At 46.1% G+C, this 17,993-nt stretch overlaps 1 protein-coding gene across 2 annotated transcripts in view; it reads left to right on the forward strand.

The window, feature by feature from the left end:
• Window positions 1-17,993, forward strand: part of Prp8 (pre-mRNA processing factor 8) — a 376,058-nt gene that overhangs the window by 96,848 nt on the left and 261,217 nt on the right. For both annotated transcript variants that reach the window (XM_075684108.1, XM_075684107.1), the window contains exons 10-12: window positions 2,610-2,919; window positions 5,336-5,590; window positions 15,992-16,201. In XM_075684108.1, the coding sequence (XP_075540223.1) occupies window positions 2,610-2,919; window positions 5,336-5,590; window positions 15,992-16,201 (775 nt within the window). The remainder of the gene's footprint in view (window positions 1-2,609; window positions 2,920-5,335; window positions 5,591-15,991; window positions 16,202-17,993) is intronic.

Genomic DNA, 17,993 nt, shown 5'->3' on the forward strand with positions numbered 1-17,993 from the left:
GCAAGCTCAAGTCACATGCACCGAATGACGAATAGGAGGGCGTTCTAGTACCTTTTTTTGGCCGCGCATTTTCTAAGTGGCCAATGGCTGAAGGGGGCCCGTTCTGGCGGGAACTTGAAGGGAAAAGTCGCCTCTTTCAAATGAGACCAAGATGTCCGCTCTAGCACACGTGGAAGAGCAGGTGCGTGTTTCGGAAAATGTGCCGTTTCAGTGCAACTACCGCCTGAAATTCAGCTAGTACATGTCGTATAAGGCGACACTGCGACTAAAATACTGATGTTATTGGTATGAAGTTAGCAATATAGATGCAATAATAGCTGTACATTCAAAAAATGCAATAAATAAAAAAAGCAAGTTTTTTTTTGCGATTTTTGGCCGCCACAACCCGTGTCCTCCCCCCTTTAACGGACATAGCGTGGACACAGCTAAAAAGCCTCCCAAAGCAGTCATCGAGCATTTCAACCAACCAGGTCATAACTTTAATTAATTTAACTCTACATTTTACAGTCAGATTTCCGTTCTGAACGCGAAAGAAAATACAGAAAATCATACCTTATCCATAAGTTCAAAACATTGCAACTAATAGGCATAAATGTTTCAAAGGGAGCTTTAGAATCTATTCGCTATGCTCAACTTCAAGCTATAGGCAACAACACTTAGTTTGGTTTCTTAGCGTTTTTTTCCTGTTCTTCCTTCTTTTTTTTCTCAGCCGGCGTTTCAGACGCGTTGACACGGCGGCTAACACACGGACGTTGACACGTGGCTGACAGATGGCCGGTCCCCTGGCCTTGTGCACAGCATTCATTTATTCCCAATTCGACACGCTAACACACCTTCGCTCGTTGCCGCACCCACCTGCCTTGCACCCTCTCCCCTTTAGAAGAACCCCACATATATATACTGTGGCGAGGAAAGCATATGTCGCCTTGACGAAGAAAAGTCCACTTGTCGAAACGTTGGCTCCTGCTTTCACCTTGTCGTTTTGGTCATCCTCTGTTCATTTAGTGTGCTTTATTCATAACGATACAGTATTGGCTTTTTTTATGGGCAAGGAGGCTTTGTAATTGGGCAAACTGGGCCGCGATTTTGTAGCAATGCCTTTTCCAGATGCTAATGCCTTTCGCGCTTTTTGCGTTCTTGAGTGGTCAAGAGACAATCTGCGTCTTTAAGTGTTAGTTCCAACTAGCTTCACAATAAACCATTAAACCTCGATGTAACGGAGTCAGTAAAATCGGCATGCTTTGTTATATAGAAATTTCGTTACATTGAAATTTGACCTTCAGTGCAAATAAGCACAGTCACCGATTGATGTTTTTTACATGGAAAGGGCCTGAAGAATTTTCTTAATTATCGGGCAGTCGGAAATAGCAAATTTGAATGAAAAACGGAATTCATTTCGATAAATTTAGGAGTCGGCGACAAATGATACGGTTTCATGCCACATATGTCGATGATGTCTTCACATTGGCGGTAGTGAAGCCAGCCACGCTTTCGTCTACACTCCGCCCCCACGGCTGATAGCATTGCCTGCACTGGGATGACGCTATCAAGAAAAGCTCCGGCAGCAGGGCTTCCTCTTGCTCCAATGGGTCATCGAAACTCGAGATTACGCTACCTCCAATACTAAACGCGCGTGAAGACAGCTCGGCACACCTGCTCTTTGCACATGTAGCAGATTACCTCTAAAGCAGGCTGTGCGTCTGCGTATGCACTCAGCCACGCTTACAGCCATGATCAGCCACAGCCAAGATGTGCCAGAAATGGAGACGTGCGCCAATTTACCCCCCCCCCCCCACTCCCTTGCGCTTGCTTGATTGCGTTACCGTTTACTCGCTCCCCTCCCCGTTTGCCTTTGCTCGCGCGGGAAGGCAGCACTCGTGAACCCACCATCTTTCTTGTCTCACCCTCGCACACTTTCACTTGCACCTAAAGCGCACAGTATGCGGGGCCCAGTAGCATCTTATCGCGCTTGGACTTTATACTGAACATGATGTGGCTCCACTTATGCAGTCGCTCTTGTTGCGCATGCGCAATTTGATAAGTGCGTTTGCCAGCAGCCATTTGTAATTCAATCATCTGAACATCTACGTCCAGGGAAGTTTCCATTTATTGTCTCTGCATTCCTTTGCGGCGACAGTGAAATTTTGTTTTATTGAAATCGCATAAAACACTTCATTGTATTGAGATTCTGAATAAGTGGTGTTCTATGGACAAGAAGTTATGAAAAGGTAAATACTTCGTTATATCGATAGTTTCATTATATTGAAGTTCATTATATCGAGGTTTAACTGCATTTCGTGTAGGGGTGATGTGCATGTCATCCCCTTACTCTGCCCGCCTTCAAGTGTTAAGAGCTAAATATAGTCCGACGTAGCATGAGCGTGCACACATTACTTAAGGTTGGCGATAACAACAGCGTCTATAGTCCGACCGATGGTTTGACAGCCTCTGCATGTGCTCGGACGCGCCCAGTGTGGAGTGACGCTCGCCCAGGCACCAATAATGTCAGACTATAAACACATCTTTAGTTCCGACAACCATCACAGTTGTTTTCAAGTGGGGATGACATGCTTTTTGCAGAAGAGCAATTATATGTCTCTCTGTCACAGGTACCGTGAGCACTGCCCCCCAGGCATGCCTGTGAAGGTCAGGGTCTCATACCAGAAGCTGCTGAAGTACTTTGTGCTCAATGCACTCAAGCACCGGCCCCCCAAGCCACAGAAGAAGCGGTACCTCTTCCGGTCATTCAAATCGACCAAGTTCTTCCAGACGACGACCATTGACTGGGTGGAAGCTGGCTTGCAGGTGTGCCGCCAGGGCTATAACATGCTGAACCTGCTGATCCACCGCAAGAACCTCAACTACCTCCACCTCGACTACAACTTCAACCTGAAGCCTGTCAAGACACTCACCACCAAGGTCAGTTTCTCAAGGGATGATTCTTGCATTGGTCAATTCAAACACTCCTGCAAAGTATGGAATAGGTTGGGCAGCAACTGCTAGAAGTGTGTTGAGAGGAGGTGGACTCCTGCTCCTGCAAAAAGCCACTTGCTCGACACCTGTGTGGTATCGGCACCGAGCGCATGCTGTGATTGAGACCTGCACATGTATAAATAAGGGACGTGAACTATGTTCTGTGATCGTAGCCACTTTTCACTCTTCACCCTTTGAGGGTCAATTATTTTTACCAAATGCAACCCTCCAGTGTCGCTTTTTCCTTTTTGCAGATTTAAAATCTTCAGTGTGACCTATATGAAAAAAAATTTGCCACAATTCTTAGTGTGGCCATAAAGCGACTAAAATATTTTGAGTAGGTAAACATGCATTGTTTATTCATGAATACAGATGGGCTTGCATAAATACTTATAATAAGAATAAAAAAAGTAGATACACTGGAATTGATAAATTCTAATCCAGCACTTGGACAGTAGTCCGTGTCAAAGGAATCACCGTTTGACTCACTTGCAGAGAAGCAACCAGCATGCACATTCATAGTGTGATTAAACTGTGTATGGGAGCACATGGCTGGGCTCTATAATTGTGCTCCCGCCAGAAAAACCGAATGAGTCAAACTTGCAGTAATCTTTTGTTCGATCGCTAATGAGGGGAAATCAGTTATTGCGAGTCTCAAGAAACTAAACTTGGGCATTGCAGCATCGTTCGTATACAGCAGCATCGTTTGTATATATGGGCAAGCTTCTAGTGGTGCCCCTTGAAAACATGGGAAACCAGGTAGGCATCACGTTTTGGTGAGCGCAACAAACGAAAACAACCCACGGGATGAAACCTGAACTAACTGGTGGGCGAGCGGTTGCTGACGCATTGGCGTAAACAAGCGATAGAATTCAAGCTGATACTACGGAGGAAAAGAAGACATCCTTGTATCCACACAGGGTGACAGCATTTGGTAGGTGACAGATAGCTGCAAAATTATTGCATTTTCCAAACGTACAGACAGCATTGTAAATATATGGCATTGACCATTTGGGACTTGTTCGCGGCTCTAAATGTTTGTCTTTGACCCTGAAAGGGTTAATGTGCTTAACTGCATAACCCGGCTGTCTTGCGGCGAAGCTGACTTCAGGGAACACCTTTTGTACAATTCAAATGTGCATGTGCTGTACCCTAGCGGCAAGTGCCGGAAACCTTTTTCATGGCGTATGTAGTTTGTGCAGCAGACGACTTGTGTGTATGCAATAACGCTGGCAGCCGGCAGCATAGTTGACGAGAACATGAACTTGTATATTGTAAGCGCAGTGCCGACAACGCATTATTTGCACTGTATTTCAGTAGAAACTTCAGCTGTTCACAACAATATTCGGTTAACATGCGGTACGTCACACTATAGGCCAGCGTGACACAGATGTCGATAAGAAGTCGACGTGACGTCGATGCCAACATTCGGCAGACTAGTTGGCAGGCTGTGTCAGTGGGAGACATATATCGTCATCCTAGTATGACAAAGATGCGAGCGACGATGCGACCAACGACAGTGAGTCGTCGTGATGTGACAGGCTTATGTGCCGATGACGCCAACAAAACCACTGTGCAGATTGCCATGTGATTGGCCGCCGAATGAGAACATGGTGTCACATGGCAGTAACAGGGAAGAAAGCAAAACGGTGAATGGCGAAACTATTCAGGCTTATCTGATTCTGTGTAAATGGAACAGCATGCAACGGCGCATTCACGATTTCTTCAAGCCTACTGCCGAGCCCGAATAAGTGGGTGGAAATAAAGGGTTTCTTTTTTTTTTCTTAATCTGCTTTTTCGGACACCTGTTTATTCGGACATTTCCGCAGTCCCCGTGAGGTCCAAATAAACGATTGGCGACTGTATAGTGCGTAGCAGTCGGGAACGCCCATCACGCCACCGCTATCTTCGAGAGTGTTGCGGGAAAGCTCGCCACCTCTTAACAGAGCGCACGGGGTCTAGGGTGGCAGAGTTCGATATATCCATTTTACATCCACCCCGTTGTAAATAAAGATTAAAAATACATGCGATTTTCCAGTTGATATAGAAAGTGTTTGATATACGCAATAATTCAATATATTCGTGTTCAATATATCGAGGTTTGACTGTACTTACAAGACTCGGTAGTTAGCGTGCATTATACGCAATGTGCTTGTCAGCAAAAAATGGCCAGACCTGGCAAGGGGCCTTTTCACAGTTAGTTTACTTTAAGCGGGTATGTATTAATGAGGCTTCAGTGTAAAAAACCTGAGACTTCATGATGTGTGCAGGAAAAAAGAAAAATCTTAATTGCAGAGACAGTCTTTTGCTATTCATATCTGTACACTTCTTCTGAAACCATCTTGTTTTGCCTTTGGTGCAGGAGCGTAAGAAGAGTCGCTTTGGCAATGCGTTCCACCTGTGTCGTGAAATTCTTCGACTCACCAAGTTGGTGGTGGACAGCCATGTGCAGTACCGGCTGAACAATGTAGATGCATTCCAACTGGCGGATGGGCTACAGTATGTATTTGCCCATGTTGGCCAGTTGACGGGCATGTACCGCTACAAATACAAGCTCATGCGACAGATCCGCATGTGCAAGGACCTCAAGCACCTCGTCTACTATCGCTTCAACACGGTCAGTGCTGTTTTGTTTTCTGGAGGGCCCTCTTGTTACCCTTTTCTCTGCCATATTTTTTATAGACAGCGTCGACTGCTGCATGCCATTTGTATCACTCACTTTTTGCGCTATATTGAGACGTTTGCGTAGTGAGCCTTTATTACTCTCACGCTACCTCAAAAGTATGCACATTTTTGACTCTGACTTTTGAAGTTCAGACAGCTTGCTGGCAGCCAGGCGGCAGCTTGCTATGGTCGTGTTAAGAAATGTTATGGTCTCATGGGCTGCGATTCCAAGACAGTCTGAAGCTGCCCTGACGGTTTCAAAGTGAAATGCCTGTATAAATGCAAACATGCTGCCAGGTTGGGAGCAAACTTTGCACTTGGCGTAGTCTGCCGATTTGTGCATTGCCCATCTGGAAATATGTTGATACGTTTACAAGGAGCTGAAGCAGTATTCTCAGCTGATCGCATTTGGATATACAGTAAAACCTCGTTCATTTGGATTTCATGTGACCAAAAAACATGTCCTAATTAACTGAATGTCGAATTATCAAGGGTATCAAGGACACAATAAACGAATGCTTACTACAGCAACACACCTTTATTTACTGGATGAACTGGCAAATCCTGCTTCTATTTTGCATAAAAGCAATTTCGTCATCTCATCGCTGATTAGTGCTCAAAGCAGCGAAAGCCTCGCAGCTTCCTTCCCAGTGTGACCACGGTGCGCGTCTCCATCTGAGACAAGCTTTTAGCTACTGTGTGCACATCCTGATTATTTTTTCGCCACTGAGCTTGTCGCCAACAAATTGTCTATTCATTGCGATGTAGCATGTGCTCTTCATCCTCGACAGCTTTGCACTGAGTCAAAACGAAACTACTCTTTGTCACAATCACTGCAGATGAAACCGTGGCCTCTATCGAAGCGATCATGGACGTTGACAGTTCTTAAGGCACACAGCTGACCGGTATAACTTGCCACCTCGTGTGCAAAGTATTTTTTCCAATTTATGAGCACCTCTCAGAAAGGAAGCGTCTTGAGCGGTGCCAGAAAGGTAAAACTCTGAACAATAATGAGAGTTTACATTCCATAATCTGGTCACTTGCACCAAAGCAACTCCATGCATCGCTATTCACTGTAGAAGGTGCTGTGGCAGAGGCAGCGATGCTATTCAACGCAGGCAACAGGAGGACATCGGCAGCAATCCTGAATGAGCTCAGCCTGAATCCCAGCCCAATGAGCAACAAACGGATGACTGAGAAGGACAAACGCAGAGAAAATAAATGTGCTCGGAGTTATTTCTTGGCCGACAGTCTTCAAGGGGCACTGAAGAGACATTTAAACAGCAGCAGGCAATTTGACTACATTCCTGTTGGTTATTAGGAATGTATGTGTGTAAATATGTGCAAAATAGCTGTTAATTTTAATTAAATTTTGTGCTGTTTGTTTTTTGCATTTTTCTCAAAACACAAATTCTTGGCTCCATGCAATATTGAGACCTCGATATCTCAACACCTAGAACAGTTAGAACTGAAATTCTTTTTGCAGAATGAAGTCTAATGTGCACTCTATGAAAGATAGCAAGCAGATTTCTTACCTTTCATTTCAGAAATTAATTATTTCGCTACATTTTGTGCCACATGGTTGCTGCATATTGTGGGCTTACATTCCATTGGCTGTAGAGTATCTATTAACCCTTTGAAGGTTTTTTCCGTACATGTACGCTGGCGGTTTTCTGTCCCGCAAGGTCTTTGCCGTACGGGTACGGTATCGACCCTCCATTTGAAATTTCGCGCCATAATGACGATGCGTGCTTACTGGGAGGTGCTGCCACCCCTTAGGACTTAAAAGAAGCATTTGAAATTTGTGCTGCCTTCTTGGGGAGATAAACAGAACTGATTTCTAGCTTCAGCGCGTCGCGCAGACTGCGGCAACACCCCTTTTGCGGTTTCGGTTTCGCCGCGTGATCGCAACGGAGGCACGCGAAACGTCATTTTTCTCTTTGTTGGCACTCTCTTGCTGAGGCGGTGGAAGTTGATTTCTATCTTGATTGGCGCTGCTCGTAGCTTGTTTGTAACCGCCACTAGCGAGGTATTCTCGCTCTCGGTGGGAACGCGCTTTCGCGGTTTCGGTTCCTCCGCGTGATCGCAACGGAGGTGCGTGAAACGTGATTTTTCTCTTCGTCGGCACGCTATCACAGGGGCGACGAAAGTTGATTTCTATCTTGATTGGCGCTGCTCTTAGCTTGTTTATCACCGCCGCTCACAAGGTATTCTCGCTCTCTGCGGCAACGCGCTTTCGTGAGAGGGTACCTCGGACCTCTGCCCAAGGCAGCCGCACGCAAAGATATCATGTGTGCGCCAACACAACTCTTCGCTCCAAGAAAAGAAGATGCACGCATTTTAGGTGTGCAGACTGCGATAAGGCCCTGTGTTGAGACCCGTGTTTCAAGGAGTACCACACTCTGATATACTACTGAACATTTTGCAGTTCTGAGTGATGCCGACACCAAAATACTGTTCCTAATTTTTTTTTTTACTATTTATTCCTGACTTTATACATCTTGTACATTCAAGATCCGCAATAAAGTAATTTGACCACCCGGGAAAGTTTTTTTCAAAACAATTCGACCCTCAAAGGGTTAATGGTCAAATCAAAGAAGTGTTTGCTATACTTCAATCCTTACTCCTTATGCTATTAACCATGCCTTACAAATAATTTCTTATTGTACCATTTCTTTTTAATTGAGGCCGCAAACAAAGGGAATTAAATATTAATTACCTTAAGAACTAATTGACCTACACTACAACCAAGTACATATTTGAAATCTGTGCAAAAATATCAATAAGTCTGACGAGTTTGATTTGTATATATGGGAAAATAAAGAAAATAATTTATATAGCAGTGCCCCCCTTAAGGGGGGATGTGGCAATGAAAACTCGTTTTATTTATGAGAATAAATTGGCGAAACTTGGCATGCAGGTGTGATTTGTTAAGCTGATATAACTGAAATTGGCTTTACACTATATATTATGCTTTTCGAATTTGCAACAATTGACAGCCTATAATGCTATAATGGTCGTCCCCAAATTAGTTAACTAATTACACATAGGTTCGCCAAGATTTTCACACGCGCATGTTTACAAAGGCCCATTCTGTGCAATAAAGCTATTGGTTTATTTTTTAAGTAACGAAATGAGCATAAAAATATCTTAGCTTTCCTATGCTGCATATTGTCTTACTAACGACTTTTGCAAGAAACCCATTATTAAATTTTTATGAGGTTCAGTTAAAAATGGACAGCTTTATTGCACTCACCAATGTTTCAGGATCCAAGTGCAAAAGACGATGATTTTGTCTTCATTCGTTGTGAAATGGAAAGCAACTGCACAAAAAATGAAAGGTGAGAAAATGGGGCTCAAAGTTTCATTTGTTGTTAGCATTTAAATCTTTACTTTGAGCACTTAAAACCCGCCTGGGATGTAGTCCTCTGCCTGTGAGGACACATTTTCTTTACATTTTGATGTCGTTTTTTGCATTCTTGCAGCACTTTCGTGCGCCTTAGTTGCCTTTTCGATCATCGTGCATGCAGAGGCAGGTGGCAGCGCATTCAAAACGTCCGCTCTTGTCTCTAGTTGTTCAACCTCTTAATTAGTGGAATTGGACCTGAAATCCGCAGTTCAATATTCGACGCGAAAGCTTCTGTTCCGCCAATGTCGCGTTGCCGTCACGACCACATGCGGACGTAGCGTCACTATCGCTTGCAGTCGCTCCTTCATCATCGCTCGCGGTCGCACAAGTGTCCTGCGATTGCGTCATCAGCACCGCACCCGGGCGTGCTTTCACTTTCGTCCACGTGCCCCGGTCGCGCCTCGTCAACAAGCTCGGCGGCATCCGCTTCGACGAGCAGTTTTCTCCCTCTTTTCTGTGCCTTTTGTGGTCTTCCATTGGGGGGAGTACCCGCCTCCATTGTACCAGTGAACAGGACCCGTCGTCCTGTTCACACGTGGCCGACGGGTCGGGCCGGCGTAGACAAGGGAGAGGCACTACGCGCCCTCCCTTTCTCCGTCGCTCTTGTGACGCGCGTACCCCTCTCCCCCCACGCGGCTCACAGGAAAGGGAAACGTATCCGGCGGGCGAGGACAACCTCCCCTCGCAAAAAGGTAAAAAGGCTGTTGGGGTCCTCTCACACCCGTGCTCTTGGGACAAAGGAACGACAACACAGTAGTGCAAACAATCACAAGGGCATTTATTGCACCTTTCATAGATCAGTGCCTGCTAGCCGAGCTGCTATCCACAAAACATGCCGATGGGCGCGCGACAAATCTAGAAGTCTGACTCACCGCGACCGGAAGCGAGCGAATATGTTCGCCCCATGCTGGATTCCAACGCCTGGTCCTTCGCGTGTATGGTCACGCGAATCGTGGCGCGTTCGCAGGCGGCCACGCGAGGCGGTCTCGCAGAAGCATGGGTCGGCGCGCACGCGGGATACGTCCCCGCCGCGCGCCGACCCGCCGGGCAAGAGGGTCGCTGCACGTGCGGCACGGCCGTCCCGCTTCCCGTCTCGAACCCAACAGCGACAGAGCGCCTTGTCTCCCGGCGCCCGAGTAACCCCGCAGCGGCGCTGCGGGGTTACTCTCGTTACATTTCTCGGTGGAGAAATGCTTTGCTCCAGCTAGCTTTAGCTCCGATCTCTCCTCTTTACAATGATACCAAGGTGGCGGCGCTGTGTCAACTGATAGCCGGGCGATCCGCGGTGCGACGGGGCCTTCCGAAGCCCAATTTTTTTGCAAATTTCGACGATAGCACTCTATGAAAGTGCTTTTTTCTTGATTTCTGCCATGTATTTAGTTATGATATTTCACCACGAGGTAAATAAAGGTCCATCGATTGCGAAAAGAAATAAATCAGAAAATCGAAAACTTTGACAACTTGACCACTTCAATTCCCGTGTCCCACCTTCGCGTCCCACACGCACACTTGCCAGCACACGCTCCTGGCCGCTGCTGGTTAGATGCCTTGGCAGACTCAAACCGCTGTATATTGTTGCGTGTTATGTATTTTATGTATGTATATTGACCGCTCTTCAAAAATATGCAAGTTGGATGTGACTACTATCCATCAGTTGTGGGATTCTCCTCCATGCTATTGGGACAAAGGAACGACAACACAGCAAATATGTTTGCCCCGTGCTGGATCCCAACGCCTGGTCGTTCGTGCGTACTGTCACGCGAACGGTGGCGCATTCTAAGGTGGCCACGCGAGACGGTCTCGCAGAAGCACGGGTCGGCGCACGCGCGGCACGGCACGGCACGTCCGTACCGCTTGCTGTCCGGAATCCAAAAGGAAGCGCCTTCCGCTCCCGCACCCAAGTAACCCTGCCAGTAGCAGGGCAACACTCGCGCCATCTCGCACTGCGCTTCAACCACATCGACCGCTGCGGGCGTCACGCAGGCCACGCGGCGAAGCGGTATTGCAGAAGATGGGGGAAAACAAGATATCTGGGGGCGCGCGAGAGTCGCGCATCCCACATCCCCCCAACCTTAAATCACTACATATTCTGGCGAAACGTGTCACTCGGTCTAACATCAACGCGTGCTTTACGAACAAGGTAGTACATGCAACAGTGGTCGTGCCGAAGAAATGTCCACACGCTGTCCATAGCATGTGAGCCGACATTGTCCCCGGGAACACCGCTGGCGTCCGCCGGTCACAGCAGCAGCTTCTCCGCGTGGTCACGCAGGCCACACGGAGAAGCGGGATTGCAGGAGATGGGGTGAAAACAAGATATCTGGGGACGCGCGAGAGTCGCGCATCCCCGCACAGTCAAGCTGGGGAACAACAAAGCCGGTCGGTACTACATAGCATGCTCAGAGTGCAGCATGGGAGTGTGAGCACTGTGGGGATGCGCGACTCTCACGTGTCCCCTGATATGTTGTTTTCTCGCACGGCTCGCGTTGCCGGGCGCCCGCGGCGGTCGGAGTGTTTAGGCGCAGTACGAGAGATGGCGCGAGTGTTGCGCTGCTAACGCCGCCGACAGGCGAGGTTACTTGGGCACCGAAAGACAAGGCGCTTCCTCTTGGGTTCGGGACAGCAAGCAGTACGGACGTGCCGTGCCGCGCGTGCGCCGATCCATGCTTCTGCGAGCGTGGCTGCCTTGGAACGCGCCACCGTTCGCGTGACCGTACGCACGAATGACCAGGTGTTGGGATCCAGCATGGGGCGAACATATTCGCTCGCTATCCTGTCGCGGTGAGTTGGACTTCTAGATTTGTCGCGTGCCCATCGGCATGTTTTGTGGATAGCAACTCGGCTAGCTGGCATTTATCTATGAAAGGTGCATTAAATGCCCTTGTGACTGTTTGCACTACTGTGTTGTCGTTCCTTTGTCCCAAGAGTACGGAGGAGAAACCCACAACAATCACATCAAATAAAGCATGAAAAACAAAATGTGCCAGGAAAGCCATCAAACAGTTAAGAAAGCTAAAATTCCTGCCTAATGGATTGAAACCAACGAGCGTTCCAGTAAGATAAAAGGCATTAAATATATACTTTTACAAATCTTTATAAAAACTATCACATTAACACATGGTTATCATCTCTAGGTATTGAAGTTAAAGACTGTGCCTCACTTGCAGTAAGCTTATATAGGTCGAAACAAGTGCTCAACATCAACAGAGGTTAATGGAGCATTCTTTGTTTTCTGTATATTTTGGGCATAATGCTTTTTGGGGTTCTTGAGTGCTCCCCTGTAAGAACCTCTGAAATTTCTTTGAGTGAAAATAAAAACAAACATAAGTTTCTTGTTTAGCACTGACGGCAATATTGCACAAACTATTTTGACAGCTGCTGCAATACATGTGGGATGCATTAAACTTCTTTACATGTGGGATGCATTAAACTTCTTTTTTTGTGGTGTGCCACGCCTCGTGAACTGTTCACAAAACCGTTCTGTCAGCCCTTTTGTTGTTTGTTTTGTTGATGAATTTGTTTTTTCAGAAATATTTTTTTGTTTTATTTTCATACGTTCGAGCACAGCAATGTGTACCTACTTACGAGGGTTTATCCAGAAATAAGGTTCCCATCAATTTTAAAAATAGACATAGTTTATTCTCATGGAAATTTACATCATTGGAACAATGAAACTTTGCTCTATTTTTCTACATAATTGCCATATTTTCCTATGCATTTTTGTAGATTGTGCTCCAATTTCTGTATCCCAATGTTGTAGAACTTCGCCGCCAACCCGTTGAGGAAGAGTTTCACCTCTTCTTTGACTTCGTCACTCTGGAAGCGTTGGCCACTCCAATGTTCCTTGAACTTGGGGAACAAGTGATAATCACTAGGTGTGAGGTCTGGATTGTACGGTGTGCGGGGCCTGACAGTCTGCCCAAAGTTTGTCAAAAGTTCCTGGGTTTGACGGGAGACGTGAGGTCGGGCGTTGTCGTGAAGCAGTGTTACACCAGCTGCAAGTCGTCCTCGCTAGTGGCTGTGGATAGCTCGCCTGAGTTTTCTTACTGTTGCACAATAACTGTCTGAGTTGATTGTTTTCCCACGTTCCATGAAATCGATCAGCAGTATCCCCTTACGATACCAAAAAACGGTGGCCATGACTTTGCCAGCAGAAGGAGTTTGTTTGAAACTTCCTTGCGACTGGTGACTCTGGGTGACGCCTCTGTTTGGATTTTTGTTTCATTTCTGGAGTGAAATAAAACACCCACATTTCGCCTCCCATAACAGTGGAGTCCAACAATCCTTTATTATCTTCTAGACACTTTTGAAGATACCGGCAAGCCGAGTCAAGGCGTTCCTCCATGGTCTGATGTCAATAGCCATGGTACCCATCGAGCGCAGCACTTGCGATACCCGAATTTTTCAGTCAAAGCTCTTTCCACTGTATTGTAAGAACTCCCAGGAATCTGAGCAACAAATTCACGGACAGTGATCCTCCTGTTTTGAAGCACTTTGCGTTGGACCATCTCGATAACCGCCTCCAAAACTGAGTCTTCCACTCCGTTCTTCAACGTGGACTTCCTTCAGACCGGCACTAAACTCTCTGTACCACTTTCGGACATGTTGAACGGACATACACTTGTCGCCATACACCTCAGTCAACTGAAGATGAATATCTATGGTTGGAGTCCCTTTGGCATGCAAGAAGCGAATTACAGGACGAATCTCGCACTTGGCGGGATCAACAATGGGAACCTCCTTATCTAACGGCTGTTGAGCCAATAATGACACTTTGCCAGGTGCATTGTCATTAGCAACAGCATCTGCCAATGCTGCTTGCTCTTGTGGACAGAAAAACATATGTTCGGAACAAGATGTGTTATGTAAAAAAAGCATTTTGAGGCAATAAAAGCAAAAATAAACATGTGGGCACAAATGACAGAATTATGCAAATCTAGGCACTATAAAGTCTGTGAAAAACAACTTCCTAACCCATAATTCGTGCTCACATGGCAAAAGGGCGTGGCCTTGACTCGTGCGAAGACATAGGAGTTTGCCTATACAGTAAAACCTCGTTAATTCAACCCTCGTTAATTCGAAAAGTCTGATAATTTGGAGTCGTCCTTTGGTCCTGACAGGCAGATGCGCTACTTCATGCAATGAAACTCGCATTAATGCAGACATATTTGGTTGCTGATTGGTTCGGACAACTCGCGGAGCTCGGCAAGCGCTGGAGCGCCACAAAAGAGCAAAAATGGCATGAATTGAAATGAAGCGGTGGAGCCTGCACCACCATAGTCATCAGTGGAAATCATACGTAATTTACAGCAATGCCGGAACGCTTCCTGCCTATTTGTGCCTTTAAAGTCTTTCTTGCGTTTATTGCTGCACATAGCACTGCATCGGCCGTGTGCCTTTATGACTGCATAGTTGCCATACATGATTGCATCGATAGCGGCCTTGGTTTCGTCTGTGGCGGTTGTGGCAAACAGGATCGCTTGACTTCGTGCACACGTCAGCCAAATGCCTTCAAAACTGTGTAGTCGCCATCCATGATCGCATCGATAGCGACTGCGGTTTCGTCTGCAGTTGCAGCAAACAGTAGTTTCATTTTGACTCGGTGTGTGTGTCTACCGCGTGCCTTCAGAACCGCAAGGTCATTGTCTATAATTTGACAGCGAAACAGTTCCGTCCACACTGGTTGCAGCAAACAATTTTGACGAGCTTGCGAGTATGAAGAGCACCGGCTACATTGCGACTGACGGCGACTGGCTCACCGGTGAAAAAATAATCGGGATGTGGGCGTGGTAGTAAAGAAGTCCGTTTCAGATGAAGACGTGCACCGCTGCTGCGCCGTAAAGGCAGTTGTGAGGCTTTCGCCACTGCAAGCATTAATCATCCACGAGATGACGAGAATTGCAGCTTCCGCACTATATGTGTAGAACATTGAAACAGGATTGGCTCATTCATTCGGTAAATAAAAGGATGTTGACGTAGTAAGTAGTTGCTTATTTTTTTCTTGATGCCCTTGATAATTCGACATTCAGTTAATTTGGACATTTATTTCGCTTCCGTGAAATACGAATTAACAAGGTTTTACATTACAGTGAACTCTCGTTGATACGTTCCTCGCTGTTGCCTCTTTCCAGCAGCTACAATGCATTCTCGCAGTCGCGACCTATATCCCATTGACTGTCGGGTACTATGTTCCCATTTGATATGTGTCCATGCTGTAATGTTTTCGCATCATATGTTTCATTTGTACAGGGCAGTCACATAAATTTAGTTGTGAAGAGGAATATGCTTTTGCACGTTGCAACAAGCGCCTGGTATGTTGTAGTGAACGGTCGATTCGTTGCGACAAGTGGCCATTCAGAGCTGTTTATGAATTTCTCAGGTGGTTTGCTCCCTCTCTCATTGTTATGTTTTCCTGAATGTTTAATTTTTTTTTCCACGGTTCTACTGCAATCAAGTCATCGGCTTCTCTACAAACAATAAATTGTTTAATCATCCAAGTATAATAACTTGAGGCACCTATGTGGCATAAACAAAATCAGCTCCGATAGAGGAGCTACTGCTCTATAGCTTGAAACAGTGCCCTTGAAGAAGAGCCTGCATACAGCATAAATCTCTTATGTAATTGCGTAGAGCTTAGTTGAAAAATGTTATAGAATTATGTGGCAGTGCTGTGAACGTTAACTGTGCAGCACATGAATTTCCCTTCAGATCAAGGCATTCATTGCTATAGATGCACCGCCAATTTTTTCTGTTAAATTTGATATTTTAGAATTCGTTTAATAAGAATTTTGTTTTTCCAGCTGATCTTGTATTGTTAGTCAGCAAATGTATTGTGACTCCAAAAGAAGCAGAAAGTTATTAGAATAAAATGTACTACTAGTTTGACTTAATGCGGCTCCATTATAATCCAGTTGTGATGGTTCCCCCTGCATCTCAACTGCGCAGGGCCCTGTGGGCAAGGGACCTGGCTGTGGCTTCTGGGCACCTGGTTGGCGAGTGTGGCTATTCTTCATGCGAGGAATCACTCCACTGCTGGAGCGCTGGCTGGGTAACCTGCTCTCCCGCCAGTTCGAAGGTCGCCACTCCAAAGGTGTTGCCAAGACTGTCACCAAGCAGCGTGTGGAGAGCCACTTTGATCTGGAGCTGAGGGCCTCGGTGAGTGGCTCACTGATCTCTGAACAAGACACACAGCAGGTTTTGCGAGGGGAACCTCGCAGTCCATTTAGGGCATCCAACATGCGTGTTGATGATATGCTGGGTGTAGCTGTCCACTGTGCTCTCCTCCCTTCCTCATGCCCCTGTAACATCTTCCACTCGTTGTCTTGCTGGTTGGGTGGGTTTCTGCTATCTCAAAGGAGCACAGATCATTGCAGCTGCAGACTTCGTGAGCCACAGTACTGTGTCTGCCATCACCTCACGTACCATATTTACTCTATTATAACGTGTCCTCGATTGTAACGCGCTTCCATTTTGCGAAACCAATAGAAAAAAAAGAAGAAAAAAAACCGCCCTCGATTGTAACGTGCACCTGTTTGCTGTGACCTAAAAAAAGAAAAGTCCTTTACAGTACCACACATCTCATTCTTTCATACAAAAATACAACTTTCTCTGATTTGGAAAAACAAAGATTTACTGTATTTACTTGCATAATGATTGCACTCGCGTAATGTTCGCACCCCTGGATTTTGTCGTCAAAATTAGATTTTTTTCTTTCCCGTGTAATCGCACCCCGAACTTGATATATCATGTGCCAAGTCTAGCTAATGATGATCGTGCTTACCATCTGTCGAATGCTACACGAACGACTCTTCAAGACATACCAAGTGGTCTGCACGCACCAAACATTCTTAAGCAGATGCCCCACTTTATTGCTTTCATCACGTTCCACACTTCCATGAAAAGTGAAGCTAAAAGCAAACTTGCCTTGGCTTTATTATTTGTAGGCTTTGTAATGGGTTGTGGTCAACAACAAAACAAAAACGACGCCTTTCGATTCTTCGCATGTGCACTCGTGGCCACGCAACAAATTGCGAGCGGCAACAATAGTAGCCATGTTTACACGGATACATTAGAAGTGTACCCTATTCATACACCGACGCTTGTAACACAGCTAAGATATTTGCCCACCCTTAGTGGAAACGTGCCGTATTAGGCTAGTAGTGAAGACAAATACCGTAGTTTCAGCAGCATACCCACCATGCGTTTGTCACTGGCAGCTAAGCACGCCCATCTCTGTTTCTATCCATTCAAAGTGAACATAGCTACGTTATTACCGCAGACTTGCCGATATTAACATTATTCATTACTGATATGGAAGAAACTGTTTCAATGTGCGCAATGTACATGGAAAAGAAGAAAAAATCTTGTTCAGCTTGCTCTGCCGGCCGCCGTTTTTGTTTCGGTTTAACACACTGTTACAGTGGCAGCTGCCTGTTTTTTGGCCTGTTGTCATCCTCCATTCGCTGCGGGATGGCAACAATTCTTACATGGATGACCAATTCTTCCATGGATCTCAACCCGCAGGTTGTGACGTTGTCGTGAGCGGAAGCCTTGAGTTTGCAGACTCCCCCAGCCTTCAATTCCAAAGTCCTCATCGGGCTCTTCATTTTCTCCCGTCGGAGCCACGTCCCGTCCCGTTTTAAATCCACATTTGCGAAAACAGTTCACGATAGTGTCCGAGGTCACATTATCCTAAGGCATGGCCGAAATATGCAGCGCATCGAGTAGGCTTATTCGCAAATTCTCATCTTTGCGGTCAATCTTTGCCAGGAGACGACTTACTAAAAGTCCTTTGAAGTGGTGCTTCACGTTCCGAATTATTCCCGTGTCCAGTGGCTGCAAATGGATCATAGTGTTGGTAGGCAGGAACTTTACGGTGATGTTGTTAAATGTCGTTTCCTTTGTGTGGGCCAAACACTGATCTAAGAAAAGCAAGATTTTTTGGTTT

The sequence above is a fragment of the Dermacentor variabilis genome, chromosome 3, assembly GCF_050947875.1.
Source record: "Dermacentor variabilis isolate Ectoservices chromosome 3, ASM5094787v1, whole genome shotgun sequence".
Classification (NCBI taxonomy): domain Eukaryota; kingdom Metazoa; phylum Arthropoda; class Arachnida; order Ixodida; family Ixodidae; genus Dermacentor; species Dermacentor variabilis.